The 17,477-nt window shown below is 25.2% G+C and overlaps 1 protein-coding gene across 1 annotated transcript in view; it reads left to right on the forward strand.

Annotated features, from left to right (window-relative positions):
- The window catches only part of LOC143242333 (lachesin-like), a 76,888-nt gene that overhangs the window by 26,830 nt on the left and 32,581 nt on the right, over positions 1–17,477 (forward strand). The window contains exons 4-6 of the mRNA XM_076485693.1: positions 2,235–2,363; positions 3,736–3,827; positions 17,209–17,416. Of these exons, the coding sequence (XP_076341808.1) occupies positions 2,235–2,363; positions 3,736–3,827; positions 17,209–17,416 (429 nt within the window). The remainder of the gene's footprint in view (positions 1–2,234; positions 2,364–3,735; positions 3,828–17,208; positions 17,417–17,477) is intronic.

Genomic DNA, 17,477 nt, shown 5'->3' on the forward strand with positions numbered 1-17,477 from the left:
TAACCTAATTCTTTATGTCTTGGTGTAAAAATCTGGTTTACCTTATTCTTTATATCTTGGTGTAAAGATTTGGTTAACCTAATTCTTTATATCTTGGTGTAAAGATTTGGTTAACCTAATTCTTTATGTCTTGGTGTAAAGACCTGGTTAACCTAATTCTTTATGTCTTGGTGTAAAGATTTGGTTAACCTAATTATTTATGTCTTGGTGTAAAGATTTGGTTAACCTAATTCTTTATATCTTGGTGTAAAGACTTGGTTAACCTAATTCTTTATATCTTGGTGTCAAGATTTGGTTAACCTTATTCTTTATATCTTGGTGTAAAGATTTGGTTAACCTAATTCTTTATATCTTGGTGTAAAGATTTGGTTAACCTTATTCTTTATATCTTGGTGTAAAGATCTGGTTAACCTTATTCTTTATATTTTGGTGTAAAGATTTGGTTAACCTTATTCTTTATGTCTTGGTGTAAAGATCTGGTTAACCTAATTCTTTATATCTTGGTGTAAAGATCTGGTTAACCTAATTCTTTATATCTTGGTGTAAAGATTTGGTTAACCTAATTGTTTATATCTTGGTGTAAAGATTTTGTTAACTTAATTCTTTATATTTTGGTGTAAAGATTTGGTTAACCTAATTCTTTATGCCTTGGTGTAAAGATTTGGTTTACCTAATTTTTTATGTCTTGGTGTAAAGATTTGAGTAACCTAATTCTTTATATCTTGGTGTAAAGATTTGGTTAACCTAATTCTTTATATCTTGGTGTAAAGACCTGTTTAACCTAATTCTTTATATCATGGTGTAAAGACCTGGTTAACCTAATTCTTTATATCCTAACTTATTTAATGTATGTATTATTCGTCATGTCAAATACTGTAAAATGGGACACGAACAATGAGTTCAGAAAGTGTTTTAATAAAGTTTAAATGTGCCTAATGTGCTGCTAAGTGAAAAATATGTTACAAAGAACAAAAGACAAAATAATAAACTCAGGAGACGTGACAAGGAAAGTAGCCACACTGTTCGAAAAGTCAGAGTTAAACTCGTCAAACGGCGCAGTAGGGAACTAGGGTTTGGTGGGATATTAGCTATAAATCGTACTTTTGTTAATTAATGTGTTATTGAGCTTGTGCACCTTCATTGTGTTTTAGGAGATTTGCTTCTTTATGTTCAGGTCAAAATGATATATCTAATACTCTGTAGGCTATTTTAAATTAGGCTTAGGAAAGAGCACTTGCTCGGTGTCAATATGAATTAAACATCAGCTTAGGAAGTGTTCATTGTTCGGGTGACTCACTTTAGAGTGTCTTGAATATCTGAACGAACACCTAAGTAAGATTGGTTGGTTGACTAAATATAAGAAATAATGATTTGGATAAGAAAACCTAAATTTGTGAAAGAATAAATCCATGTCTTAATAACACATATTTTTCGTATATCAAAAGGGCGTTGTATGCAGCCGACGATTAAATTTTAATGGCTGTTATCGATCTGTGATGGCTGATAACGAGAAACAGAGAGCTCGTGCAAAACGAGTGTTTAGTTTAACACTGTACGGCCTCAACTTTTACCCAAAACCCTTGCGCAATTGAAAACAAGTTTTCTACTGACGACAAACTATTCGGTTTAGTTTATATTAATTGGGCCTCTGATAATAATTTGTTCAGAATAATGATCGAACTTGACGACAGATGAAACTCTTAGGTTATAAAGAAAAAGGGAACATATTAGTTTTGGTGATTTCTGATGGCGTGATGATAAAGTCAAAACATATTGAAAGTGAATAAAAACGTGTTTGTTTTTCGCTCAAAGCTACACGAGGGCTATCCACGCTAGCGGTCCTGAATTCAGCAGTGTAAGACTAGAGGGAAGGCAGCTACTCCTAAACACCCGCCGCCGACTCTTGGGCTACTCTTTTACCAACTTATAGGGGTAGCGATCGTCACATTGACCGTTTGGCGTGACGGGGAGTCGAACCCGAGACCCTCCAATTATGAGTCGAGAGCCTTCACCACATGGTCATTCCGGGCCGACTGCGATGTGTGATAACTAGTAGTTACAACTTAATGTACTTCAATTACATATTGTTCTGATTCGATTACAATGAATTCTACTTTGAAAAGTATACCAATTAAAACGAACAATATTTTAACAAGACCTTAGCAAATACAGTTATTAACATGAAAGAGATTTAACAAATGAAGTCTAAGTTAGGCTCTGAATATATCTTTCAGGTTTGGTACCAGATGCCCTCTTTTGGCCAAACGACAAAAGTATACTTTACGATCAACAGCAGAACACAAGAGCTGTGAGGTTTAGACGACTGACATCAAAGAGGTTCCACTATGACACCACAGTAAAAGGTATTCGACTAATTTTCGTCTGAAATGTCTTTATAATTATTAGGCCTAATATGTTAGGTTGTTATGTGTTTTTATTTACTGAGTTAATTTTCAAGAAACTAATGTGTTGCTCTTTGGTTTTAATTTTAAAACATTCTATAACTTGTTTCATATTTTTTACTCAAAACTAATAAATTTTAACCTCCATGAAAGCTTTAACCCTCGTTTTAACTTATCGGTTTAAGTTTTTCATTATCTTTAACTTGGATCAATTCCTATTCACTAATTACTCTATAACTTTGGTCAGTTTTTAACTGCGTATTACTTTATAACTAGGGTTAGTTCTTAACTCATCATTATTTTTAACTATTGTCAATTTTAACACGCCATTACTTTCTAACTTGCGTGAAGCTTATCCACTGCTTTGACTTGAGTTAATTTTAACATCGACCAATCACCAGGTTAAATTTTTGTTTTGATTTAAAGTAGGTAGGTGGCGTAATTTGGTAGAAAGTTATTATACATAAAATCCATCATAAACTTAATTTTTTTTCATGTAATTAAGTACGGATGGTAAACTGTCCTGTTACTTAACATCGTTAAGCTGTGTAATTAGCGTAGTGATAAAAACTTGGAAGGTCTGTTTTTCATTTAGATTTGAAATACAACTTTTGTAAAATATTGTACTTCGTTTTCCGTGTTCGTATGAGAAATCCAACATCGTTCCTTAATTAAACGACAGATGGCGACACATATTACAAAACATTTTTATTATTTTTTCGACGTGTCGGTAAAATATTTGTTTGTTTGATTACGCACAAACCTACAGGAAACCTGTTTGCCATAGATATGCCTAATGTTGAAGTTATATACAAAAGTGAAGGTAGCTAGTCGACAACAACTGCCGCTAACTTTTAGGTTACTCTTGTCAGCTCGAAAATAGAGATTACGTCATCATTGTTTTATTGTTTGTTTGTTTGTTTGTTTTTGAATTTCGCACAAAGCTACTCGAGGGCTATCTGCGCTAGCCATCCGTAATTTAGCAGTGTAAGACTAGAGGGAAGGCAGCTAATCATCACCACCCACCACCAACTCTTGGGCTACTCTTTTACCTACGAATAGTGGTATTGACCGTAACATTATAACGCCCCCACGTCTGAAAGGGCGAGCATGTTTGGCGCGACGGAGATGCAAACCCGCGACCCTCAGATTACAAACGTGAGGAGCAATTTTTTTTCTTGTGATAACAGGACTCTAAAAATAACTTACAGATGGGCAGGCCTTATCATTAGGCCGTGCTCGATCCCATAACAGAATTATTTTATTTATACATGTTGTTGTTACTAAATTTTATTTGGACAAGTTTACCTATCATATGTTTTGTGTGCTGCAGAGCCCTCTATCGTCGATATAACCAAATTGACAGTAAGAGCCGGAAAGGACGCGGTGTTACAATGCACTGTTGAGAACCTGGGAAATTATAAGGTAATGTAAAGAAGTAATAAGATGTTCACGGTCTGGTAAATATTTACCATTTAACAATGGTATACTATCTGTTTACTTGTTCATGTCAATAGTTACAAGTTAATAATGGTTTACTATCTGTTTAACCTGTTCAGTGCCGTAGACGAGATAACTCGTCCAAGTCGATCGGTAACACAGTGCCATGGACGAGTTAATTCGTTCTTTATAATACCTAAATTCAACGATAGATGTCAGCACCATACATGGATTTGACCTACTTACAAATTGTTTCACTTTCGATCCAAAATGGCGTCACGAAAGAAAAGTTACAAAATGAAGAAGCATTAGAGTTGTATTGTAGCAGCTGAAATACTTGGCAGTCAACAGGTTAATTGTTCATGTTAATAGTTATAAGTTAATAATGGTTTACTATCTGTTTAATTGTTCATGTTAATAGTTACAAGTTAATAATGGTTTACTATCTGTTTAATTATTCATGTTAATAGTTACAAGTTAATAATGGTTTACTATCTGTTTAATTGTTCATGTTAATAGATATAATTTTAAAATGGCATAATATCTGCTTAATTTTTCATGTTAATAGTTACAAGTTAATAATGGTTTACTACCTGAATCAGGTATTAGTAACAATGTGTTCTACTAGTTGTTTGGGTGTAGTTTTACAGAACATTCTTTAGACTTAAATAAATAATGTTTTTAAAACAATATAGACGCAATTGAACAATATATATTGTTTGAATTAACTCACAAAATAATAAACCAATATTTTTTATTAACTTTTGGAATAAATGCACGTTCATAGTAAAGTACAAAGCCATACAAAGGGCTCACGGTTTTTAATAGGGTAAGTCCTCAATGTTCCAACGTTTTTCTTTCAAATAACAATAAGAATGATAACAATTTTATATTGTCTTTCGTAATAACAATAAAACGGCAATTTGGTTTTGACGCTTCAAATAATAATAATAAAAACAAAAATCTTGTTTTGATACTACAAATAATAATAATAAAAACAAAAATCTTGTTTTGATACTACAAATAATAATAATGAAAACAAAAATATTGTTTTGATACTACAAATAATAATAATAAAAACAAAAATATTGTTTTGATACTACAAATAATAATAATAAAAACAAAAATATTGTTTTGATACTACAAATAAATAATAATGAAAACAAAAATCTTGTTTTGATACTACAAATAATAATAATGAAAACAAAAATATTGTTTTGATACTACAAATAATAAAAATGAAAACAAAAATATTGTTTTGATACTACAAATAATAATAATGAAAACAAAAATATTGTTTTGATACTACAAATAATAATAATAAAAAAAATCTTGTTTTGATACTACAAATAATAATAATAAAACCAAAAATCTTGTTTTGATACTACAAATAAATAATAATGAAAACAAAAATCTTGTTTTGATACTACAAATAATAATAATAAAAACAAAAATCTTGTTTTGATACTACAAATAATAATAATAAAAACAAAAATCTTGTTTTGATACTACAAATAAATAATAATGAAAACAAAAATCTTGTTTTGATACTACAAATAATAATAATAAAACAAAAAATCTTGTTTTGATACTACAAATAAATAATAATGAAAACAAAATCTTGTTTTGATACTACAAATAATAATAATAAAAACAAAAATCTTGTTTTGATACTACAAATAATAATAATAAAAACAAACATCTTGTTTTGATACTACAAATAATAATAATGAAAACAAAAATATTGTTTTGATACTACAAATAATAATAATGAAAACAAAAATATTGTTTTGATACTACAAATAATAATAATGAAAACAAAAATATTGTTTTGATACTACAAATAATAATAATGAAAACAAAAATATTGTTTTGATACTACAAATAATAATAATAAAACAAAAATCTTGTTTTGATACTACAAATAATAATAATGAAAACAAAAATATTGTTTTGATACTACAAATAATAATAATAAAAACAAAAATATTGTTTTGATACTACAAATAATAATAATAAAAACAAAAATCTTGTTTTGATACTACAAATAATAATAATGAAAACAAAAATATTGTTTTGATACTACAAATAATAATAATGAAAACAAAAATATTGTTTTGATACTACAAATAATAATAATGAAAACAAAAATATTGTTTTGATACTACAAATAATAATAATGAAAACAAAAATATTGTTTTGATACTACAAATAATAATAATAAAACAAAAATCTTGTTTTGATACTACAAATAAATAATAATGAAAACAAAAATCTTGTTTTGATACTACAAATAATAATAATAAAAACAAAATCTTGTTTTGATACTACAAATAATAATAATAAAAACAAAAATCTTGTTTTGATACTACAAATAAATAATAATGAAAACAAAAATCTTGTTTTGATACTACAAATAATAATAATAAAACCAAAAATCTTGTTTTGATACTACAAATAAATAATAATGAAAACAAAAATCTTGTTTTGATACTACAAATAATAATAATAAAAACAAAAATCTTGTTTTGATACTACAAATAATAATAATAAAAACAAACATCTTGTTTTGATACTACAAATAATAATAATGAAAACAAAAATATTGTTTTGATACTACAAATAATAATAATGAAAACAAAAATATTGTTTTGATACTACAAATAATAATAATGAAAACAAAAATATTGTTTTGATACTACAAATAATAATAATGAAAACAAAAATCTTGTTTTGATACTACAAATAATAATAATGAAAACAAAAATCTTGTTTTGATACTACAAATAATAATAATGAAAACAAAAATCTTGTTTTGATACTACAAATAATAATAATAAAAACTAAAATCTTGTTTTGATACTACAAATAAATAATAATGAAAAGAAAAATATTGTTTTGACACTACAAATAATAATAATAAAAACAAAAATCTTGTTTTGATACTAGAAATAATAATAATAAAAACAAAAATCTTGTTTTGATACTAAAAATAATAATAATGAAAACAAAAATCTTGTTTTGATACTACAAATAATAATAATGAAAACAAAAATCTTGTTTTGACACTACAAATAAATAATAATGAAAACAAAAATCTTGTTTTGATACTACAAATAATAATAATAAAAAAAAAATCTTGTTTTGATACTACAAATAATAATAATGAAAACAAAAATATAGTTTTGATACTACAAATAATAATAATGAAAACAAAAATATTGTTTTGATACTACAGATAATAATAATGAAAACAAAAATATTGTTTTGATACTACAAATAATAATAATGAAAACAAAATATTGTTTTGATACTACAAATAATAATAATGAAAACAAAATATTGTTTTGATACTACAAATAATAATAATGAAAACAAAAATATTGTTTTGATACTACAAATAATAATAATAAAACAAAAATCTTGTTTTGATACTACAAATAATAATAATGAAAACAAAATCTTGTTTTGATACTACAAATAATAATAATGAAAACAAAAATATTGTTTTGATACTACAAATAATAATAATGAAAACAAAAATATTGTTTTGATACTACAAATAATAATAATAAAAACAAAAATCTTGTTTTGATACTACAAATAATAATAATGAAAACAAAAATATTGTTTTGATACTACAAATAATAATAATGAAAACAAAATATTGTTTTGATACTACAAATAATAATAATGAAAACAAAAATCTTGTTTTGATACTACAAATAATAATAATGAAAACAAAAATCTTGTTTTGATACTACAAATAATAATAATAAAAACAAAAATCTTGTTTTGATACTACAAATAATAATAATAAAAACAAAAATCTTGTTTTGATACTACAAATAATAATAATGAAAACAAAAATCTTGTTTTGATACTACAAATAATAATAATAAAAACAAAAATCTTGTTTTGATACTACAAATAATAATAATGAAAACAAAAGTCTTGTTTTGATACTACAAATAATAATAATGAAAACAAAAATCTTGTTTTGATACTACAAATAATAATAATGAAAAAAAATCTTGTTTTGATACTACAAATAATAATAATGAAAACAAAAATCTTGTTTTGATACTACAAATAATAATAATGAAAACAAAAATCTTGTTTTGATACTACAAATAATAATAATGAAAACAAAAATCTTGTTTTGATACTACAAATAATAATAATGAAAACAAAAATCTTGTTTTGATACTACAAATAATAATAATGAAAACAAAAATCTTGTTTTGATACTACAAATAATAATAATGAAAACAAAAATCTTGTTTTGATACTACAAATAATAATAATGAAAACAAAAATCTTGTTTTGATACTACAAATAATAATAATGAAAACAAAAATCTTGTTTTGATACTACAAATAATAATAATGAAAACAAAATCTTGTTTTGATACTACAAATAATAATAATGAAAACAAAAATCTTGTTTTGATACTACAAATAATAATAATAAAAACAAAATCTTGTTTTGATACTACAAATAATAATAATGAAAACAAAAATCTTGTTTTGATACTACAAATAATAATAATAAAACAAAAATCTTGTTTTGATACTACAAATAATAATAATGAAAACAAAAATCTTGTTTTGATACTACAAATAATAATAATAAAAACAAAAATCTTGTTTTGATACTACAAATAATAATAATAAAAACAAAAATCTTGTTTTGATACTACAAATAATAATAATGAAAACAAAAATATTGTTTTGATACTACAAATAATAATAATGAAAACAAAAATCTTGTTTTGATACTACAAATAATAATAATGAAAACAAAATCTTGTTTTGATACTACAAATAATAATAATGAAAACAAAATCTTGTTTTGATACTACAAATAATAATAATGAAAACAAAAATCTTGTTTTGATACTACAAATAATAATAATGAAAACAAAAATCTTGTTTTGATACTACAAATAATAATAATGAAAACAAAAATCTTGTTTTGATACTACAAATAATAATAATGAAAACAAAAATCTTGTTTTGATACTACAAATAATAATAATGAAAACAAAAATCTTGTTTTGATACTACAAATAATAATAATGAAAACAAAAATCTTGTTTTGATACTACAAATAATAATAATGAAAACAAAAATCTTGTTTTGATACTACAAATAAATAATAATGAAAACAAAAATCTTGTTTTGATACTACAAATAATAATAATAAAAACAAAATCTTGTTTTGATACTACAAATAATAATAATGAAAACAAAAAATCTTGTTTTGATACTACAAATAATAATAATGAAAACAAAAATCTTGTTTTGATACTACAAATAATAATAATAAAAAAAAATCTTGTTTTGATACTACAAATAATAATAATGAAAACAAAAATCTTGTTTTGATACTACAAATAATAATAATAAAAACAAAAATCTTGTTTTGATACTACAAATAATAATAATGAAAACAAAAATCTTGTTTTGATACTACAAATAATAATAATAAAAAAACAAAATCTTGTTTTGATACTACAAATAATAATAATAAAAAACAAAATCTTGTTTTGATACTACAAATAATAATAATAAAAACAAAAATCTTGTTTTGATACTACAAATAATAATAATGAAAACAAAAATCTTGTTTTGATACTACAAATAATAATAATGAAAACAAAATCTTGTTTTGATACTACAAATAATAATAATGAAAACAAAAATCTTGTTTTGATACTACAAATAATAATAATAAAAAACAAAAATCTTGTTTTGATACTACAAATAATAATAATGAAAACAAAAATCTTGTTTTGATACTACAAATAATAATAATGAAAACAAAAATCTTGTTTTGATACTACAAATAATAATAATGAAAACAAAAATCTTGTTTTGATACTACAAATAATAATAATGAAAACAAAAATCTTGTTTTGATACTACAAATAATAATAATGAAAACAAAAATCTTGTTTTGATACTACAAATAATAATAATAAAAACAAAAATCTTGTTTTGATACTACAAATAAATAATAATGAAAACAAAAATCTTGTTTTGATACTACAAATAATAATAATGAAAACAAAAATATTGTTTTGATACTACAAATAATAATAATGAAAACAAAAATATTGTTTTGATACTACAAATAATAATAATGAAAACAAAAATATTGTTTTGAAAACAAAAATCTTGTTTTGATACTACAAATAAATAATAATAAAAACAAAAATCTTGTTTTGATACTACAAATAATAATAATGAAAACAAAAATCTTGTTTTGATACTACAAATAATAATAATGAAAACAAAATCTTGTTTTGATACTACAAATAATAATAATGAAAACAAAAATATTGTTTTGATACTACAAATAATAATAATGAAAACAAAAATATTGTTTTGATACTACAAATAATAATAATAAAAACAAAAATCTTGTTTTGATACTACAAATAAATAATAATGAAAACAAAAATCTTGTTTTGATACTACAAATAATAATAATAAAAACAAACATCTTGTTTTGATACTACAAATAATAATAATGAAAACAAAAATATTGTTTTGATACTACAAATAACAATAATAAAAACAAAAATCTTGTTTTGATACTAGAAATAATAATAATAAAAACAAAAATCTTGTTTTGATACTACAAATAATAATAATAAAAACAAAAATATTGTTTTGATACTACAAATAATAATAATGAAAACAAAAATATTGTTTTGATACTACAAATAATGATAATGAAAACAAAAATCTTGTTTTGATACTACAAATAAATAATAATGAAAACAAAAATCTTGTTTTGGTACTACAAATAATAATAATAAAAACAAAAATCTTGTTTTGATACTACAAATAAATAATAATGAAAACAAAAATCTTGTTTTGATACTACAAATAATAATAATGAAAACAAAAATCTTGTTTTGATACTACAAATAATAATAATGAAAACAAAAATATTGTTTTGATACTACAAATAATAATAATGAAAACAAAAATATTGTTTTGATACTACAAATAATAATAATGAAAACAAAAATATTGTTTTGATACTACAAATAATAATAATAAAAACAAAAATCTTGTTTTGATACTACAAATAAATAATAATGAAAACAAAAATCTTGTTTTGATACTACAAATAATAATAATAAAAACAAACATCTTGTTTTGATACTACAAATAATAATAATGAAAACAAAAATCTTGTTTTGATACTACAAATAATAATAATGAAAACAAAAATCTTGTTTTGATACTACAAATAATAATAATGAAAACAAAAATATTGTTTTGATACTACAAATAATAATAATGAAAACAAAAATATTGTTTTGATACTACAAATAATAATAATAAAAACAAAAATCTTGTTTTGATACTACAAATAAATAATAATGAAAACAAAAATCTTGTTTTGATACTACAAATAATAATAATAAAAACTAAAATCTTGTTTTGATACTACAAATAAATAATAATGAAAAGAAAAATATTGTTTTGACACTACAAATAACAATAATAAAAACAAAAATCTTGTTTTGATACTAGAAATAATAATAATAAAAACAAAAATCTTGTTTTGATACTACAAATAATAATAATGAAAACAAAAATCTTGTTTTGATACTACAAATAATAATAATAAAAACAAAAATATTGTTTTGATACTACAAATAATAATAATGAAAACAAAAATATTGTTTTGATACTACAAATAATGATAATAAAAACAAAAATCTTGTTTTGATACTACAAATAAATAATAATGAAAACAAAAATCTTGTTTTGATACTACAAATAATAATAATAAAAACAAAAATCTTGTTTTGATACTACAAATAATAATAATGAAAACAAAAGTCTTGTTTTGATACTACAAATAATAATAATGAAAACAAAATCTTGTTTTGATACTACAAATAATAATAATAAAAACAAAAATATTGTTTTGATACTACAAATAATAATAATGAAAACAAAAATCTTGTTTTGATACTACAAATAATAATAATAAAAACAAAAATCTTGTTTTGATACTACAAATAATAATAATGAAAACAAAAATCTTGTTTTGATACTACAAATAATAATAATAAAAAACAAAAATCTTGTTTTGATACTACAAATAATAATAATGAAAACAAAATCTTGTTTTGATACTACAAATAATAATAATAAAAAACAAAAATCTTGTTTTGATACTACAAATAATAATAATGAAAACAAAATCTTGTTTTGATACTACAAATAATAATAATGAAAACAAAATCTTGTTTTGATACTACAAATAATAATAATGAAAACAAAAATCTTGTTTTGATACTACAAATAATAATAATGAAAACAAAAATCTTGTTTTGATACTACAAATAATAATAATAAAAACAAAAAATATTGTTTGGACACTACAAATAATAATAATAAAAACAAAAATCTTGTTTTGATATTAGAAATAATAATAATAAAAACAAAAATCTTGTTTTGATACTACAAATAATAATAATGAAAACAAAATCTTGTTTTGATACTAAAAATAATAATAATGAAAACAAAAATCTTGTTTTAATACTACAAATAATAATAATAAAAACAAAAATATTGTTTTGATACTACAAATAATAATAATAAAAACAAAAATCTTGTTTTGATACTACAAATAATAATAATAAAAACAAAAATCTTGTTTTGATACTACAAATAAATAATAATGAAAACAAAAATCTTGTTTTGATACTACAAATAATAATAATGAAAACAAAAATATTGTTTTGATACTACAAATAATAAAATGAAAACAAAACTTTAAAACAATCTTCAGCTATATTACATCTAATACAAATAATTCCAAACTCTCCAAATACCTCATTTGAAGTTTACGAGAATTTTGTTTGCAAAGAGATCGATAAAACATGAAGGAATGAGTAAACTAAGAATATATTTAGTTCACGAATCTCTCGTAGCTTATCAATAAACATGAAGATGTGTGAACGAAAACCAGTGTCATTATATATGTGAAATAAAAATAAAATTTATACAGTTTAGCTACTCGTTATCTGACAATGAAATATTAGTGCAGTTTTAAAGTATATATTTTTTACAGTTTCTACCTCTTGTGTACGTTAACTTAGGAGGAAGATATTTCTTTGTTATATGTAATTTGGAAGAAATGCTTTAAGTGCTAAAATTAAATAGAATATATTTCTGTCTCCTAATGTCGTAAACAATTAGGTTTAATATTTATATTAGACCGACAAATGTATAGGTATTTAGCAATTTTCAGTTATCTAATATTCATGTTGAGATTTAAGGGAGTAATATTATTTATTATCACTAGATGGCACGAGAGCATAAACAAATATACGTGAATAAATTCGCCTTTTCTCAAACTCGAAACGAATTAAGCAACACAGCGCTTTTCCCGTTTTCACAGGTCAGTTATGTAGAGTATTAGCAGTGTATCGAAGCCGTGCTATGCATGTTTATGACTGCAAGTGTTTGAATAGTTTTAGTTTTAGGCCATATACAGAAACTAAGGTATTATATGTATATATATTTCTTACATTTGATTTATGTATCGCAAATATAAAACTTGCAATTACCACATTTATTTGCAAACGACTATGAAGCTTGGCTAACTATAAGAAAAGAATAAAACATTGTAGCAACAACACAAACGGAAGAAATTAAGACCAAACACAAGTTTTTAATTGCATATAACGTATTTGACTAACACAGAATAAAGTGGCCAAGATGACACTAATGTTGATTATTGTAGAATAAGATATCCAAAGTTTCAAGTTTGTTTCATAAACACAGAATAAAGTGGCCAAGATGACACTAATGTTGATTATTGTAGAATAAGATATCCAAAGTTTTAAGTTTGTTTCATTAACACAGAATAAAGTGGCCAAGATGACATTAATGTTGATTATTGTAGAATAAGATATCCAAAGTTTCAAGTTTGTTTCATAAACACAGAATAAAGTGGCCAAGATGACATTAATGTTGATTATTGTAGAATAAGATACCCAAAGTTTCAAGTTTGTTTCATAAACACAGAATAAAGTGGCCAAGATGACATTAATGTTGATTATTGTAGAATAAGATATCCAAAGTTTCAAGTTTGTTTCATAAACACAGAATAAAGTGGCCAAGATGACATTAATGTTGATTATTGTAGAATAAGATATCCAAAGTTTCAAGTTTGTTTCATTAACACAGAATAAAGTGGCCAAGATGACACTAATGTTGATTATTGTAGAATAAGATATCCAAAGTTTCAAGTTTGTTTCATAAACACAGAATAAAGTGGCCAAGATGACATTAATGTTGATTATTGTAGAATAAGATATCCAAAGTTTCAAGTTTGTTTCATTAACACAGAATAAAGTGGCCAAGATGACACTAATGTTGATTATTGTAGAATAAGATATCCAAAGTTTCAAGTTTGTTTCATAAACACAGAATAAATTGGCCAAGATGACATTAATGTTGATTATTGTAGAATAAGATATCCAAAGTTTCAAGTTTGTTTCATTAATACAGAATAAAGTGGCCAAGATGACATTAATGTTGATTATTGTAGAATAAGATATCCAAAGTTTCAAGTTTGTTTCATAAACACAGAATAAAGTGGCCAAGATGACATTAATGTTGATTATTGTAGAATAAGATATCCAAAGTTTCAAGTTTGTTTCATTTACACAGAATAAAGTGGCCAAGATGACATTAATGTTGATTATTGTAGAATAAGATATCCAAAGTTTCAAGTTTGTTTCATAAACACAGAATAAAGTGGCCAAGATGACACTAATGTTGATTATTGTAGAATAAGATATCCAAAGTTTCAAGTTTGTTTCATAAACACAGAATAAAGTGGCCAAGATGACACTAATGTTGATTATTGTAGAATAAGATATCCAAAGTTTCAAGTTTGTTTCATTAATACAGAATAAAGTGGCCAAGATGACACTAATGTTGATTATTGTAGAATAAGATATCCAAAGTTTCAAGTTTGTTTCATAAACACAGAATAAAGTGGCCAAGATGACATTAATGTTGATTATTGTAGAATAAGATATCCAAAGTTTCAAGTTTGTTTCATAAACACAGAATAAAGTGGCCAAGATGACATTAATGTTGATTATTGTAGAATGAGATATCCAAAGTTTCAAGTTTGTTTCATAAACACAGAATAAAGTGGCCAAGACGACACTAATGTTGATACTCTAAAATAAGATAAACAAGTTGAAAAGGTTTGATTGATTAATACAATGGGTAGCTTAAATTGATTTGTAAGAGGTTATAATACATGACATACGAACTGACGCGGGTTACAACGAGTTCCATGACAACAAAACTGTATTTAAGTTTGTCTTACCGCTACCAGAATAATATATTAAAATGATTAAGGTCAGGGTAAGGGAATAGTTGCTGATCGAAATACAAGAAACAAATTTACAGTTAATTGTGAAACACAGTAGACAATAAAAAAATGTTTAAAGTTTTGTTTGTTCGTATGATGTTATTTTAATTCCAATCGTTTTATTAAAAATACAAACTGACGCGAAAAGTTACTTATGACCTTTTAGTGTTTTCAATAATTGCGATTTTCTGGTAAGAATATTTTATGTTAAGCCGATAGATGACGCCACTACTGTAATGCGGTGCTTTGATGATTAAGTACGCAATGTTGTGGTGATTTACAAGTCCTAACTAAGTAAGGTGTGCAACAGCAGGTCTATAGGCGTGCACAACAGAGAATTTTTTTTTTTTTCCAATTAAGATATCCAGCTTCTTGTCCTTAACACTTGCAAAAACTCATTGGTTAAAGATTTCATGATTTTCCTGATGTTTTGCACTCGTAAAGGACGCCATATTGAAGTGCTGAAAAGGCACGAGGCGGTTTGTCCAGTTATGATGAGAGTATTAATTTTGTTTACTTTTTGAATTTTGCGCAAAGCTACACGAGTGCTATCTGCGCTAGCTGTCCCTAACTTAACAGTGTAAGAATAGAGGGGGAAGGTAGCTAGTCATCACCACCCACCGCCAACTCTTGGGTTACTCTTTTACCAACGAATAGTAGGATTGACTGTCACATTATAACGTCCCCAGGGCGAGCATGTTTGGTGTGACGGGGATTCAAACACGCGACCCTCGGATTTCGAGTCGAGTGCCTTAACCACCTAGTTATACCGGGCCGACTGTTAATTTTGTATCTAGTGTTTGTTTTCTTTGAAGTTAAACTCATAGTTACAAAATAGGTTAATTGTGCTCTATACATCACGAGTATCTAAGCCATATTTCTAGCATTGTAAGCTCTCCGACGTTCCATCGAGCCATCAGGGAGCCCTAACTGTTCTTAACGAGGAATCTAAATGTAACTGTTTTTTTATTCAATGAAATATTGTCGGGTGATGTTGTGGTATTGTTAGTTAATTAATTGTGAAAAACAAAAATTCAGTCAGGATAAATATTCAAATAGCGAAAAACGTGGTCCGTGAAAATAAATCGTGGATGTCTAATTAATTATAGAAATATAATTAACGAAAACGTTGCATTATAAGTAATATATTTGAGCGCAAAGTTGAACGTAAAGGTTTGGTGGCCCCACCGTAACTGTCAAACAGAATCGTGCATATCACCTTTTACGTTATGCATCTAAAGTAAAGAGTTGTAAACATTAAAACCTTCCCAGATGTGAGTTTAGACTATAAATGAGGCTACGTCAGGATTTAACAGCAAATCTTTAAAATAATATAGATCATAATATTCGATTTTAAACAACAACAGTTAGACCATCAGGGTAGCATTTCAACACAACAAGACTAGGTGTCACTATTTCCAAATATCTTATTAGATAACTGCTGATTATTGAGGAAAAATAAGTAAGAACAATCGTCAAAGCATCCAAACTGGCATTCCGATAAACAGCTATTGTCAAGTAATAATGAATACAAATTAATATATATTCCGCAGATTATGCAGGTGTTAACAAAATGTTACAGCACGACCGAAAAGGGAATTTTTCTTAGCAGTGCCCCCTAGTGGCACAGTGAAATATCTACGAGCTCTCACAACTGGAAGTCGAGTTTCGAAACCTATGGTAAACATAACACAGAAAACACGTTGTGTAATTTTGTGTTTAATTCTAGAGAACCGTTTGATTGTTGTCCGTACTTAAAACAAATAAACCAAACTGATAGCAACGAGTGTACAAAGTGGTCAAGGACTTCAGATTTCAAGTAAGTAGATGACTTCTAACGTTAACAAATGAACGAAACATTCATTCACGTATGACGACTACAAAATTCTAAAGTTAGATGTAAGTGACAGCTGTTGTACTATTTCACCACCAGGTGGCGTGGTTACGGGTAAAGAACCACACATTGATAGCAGTGCACACTAAGGTGATATTGAGGAGCGATCGCTACAGTGTGTCACACCAGAACCTAAAGACTTGGCAGCTGAGGATAGAAAACGTAACATTAGAGGACAACGGTTACTACATGTGTCAAATTACTACCCCTATTTTTAAAACGAAACCCGCGTATCTGGAAGTAGTCGGTAGGTGGCTTTGTTTGCTGTTTGAATAAAGCATGATGTGTGAGAAAAATGATGGTTAATT

Source organism: Tachypleus tridentatus, unplaced genomic scaffold (assembly GCF_004210375.1).
Source record: "Tachypleus tridentatus isolate NWPU-2018 unplaced genomic scaffold, ASM421037v1 Hic_cluster_2, whole genome shotgun sequence".
Classification (NCBI taxonomy): domain Eukaryota; kingdom Metazoa; phylum Arthropoda; class Merostomata; order Xiphosura; family Limulidae; genus Tachypleus; species Tachypleus tridentatus.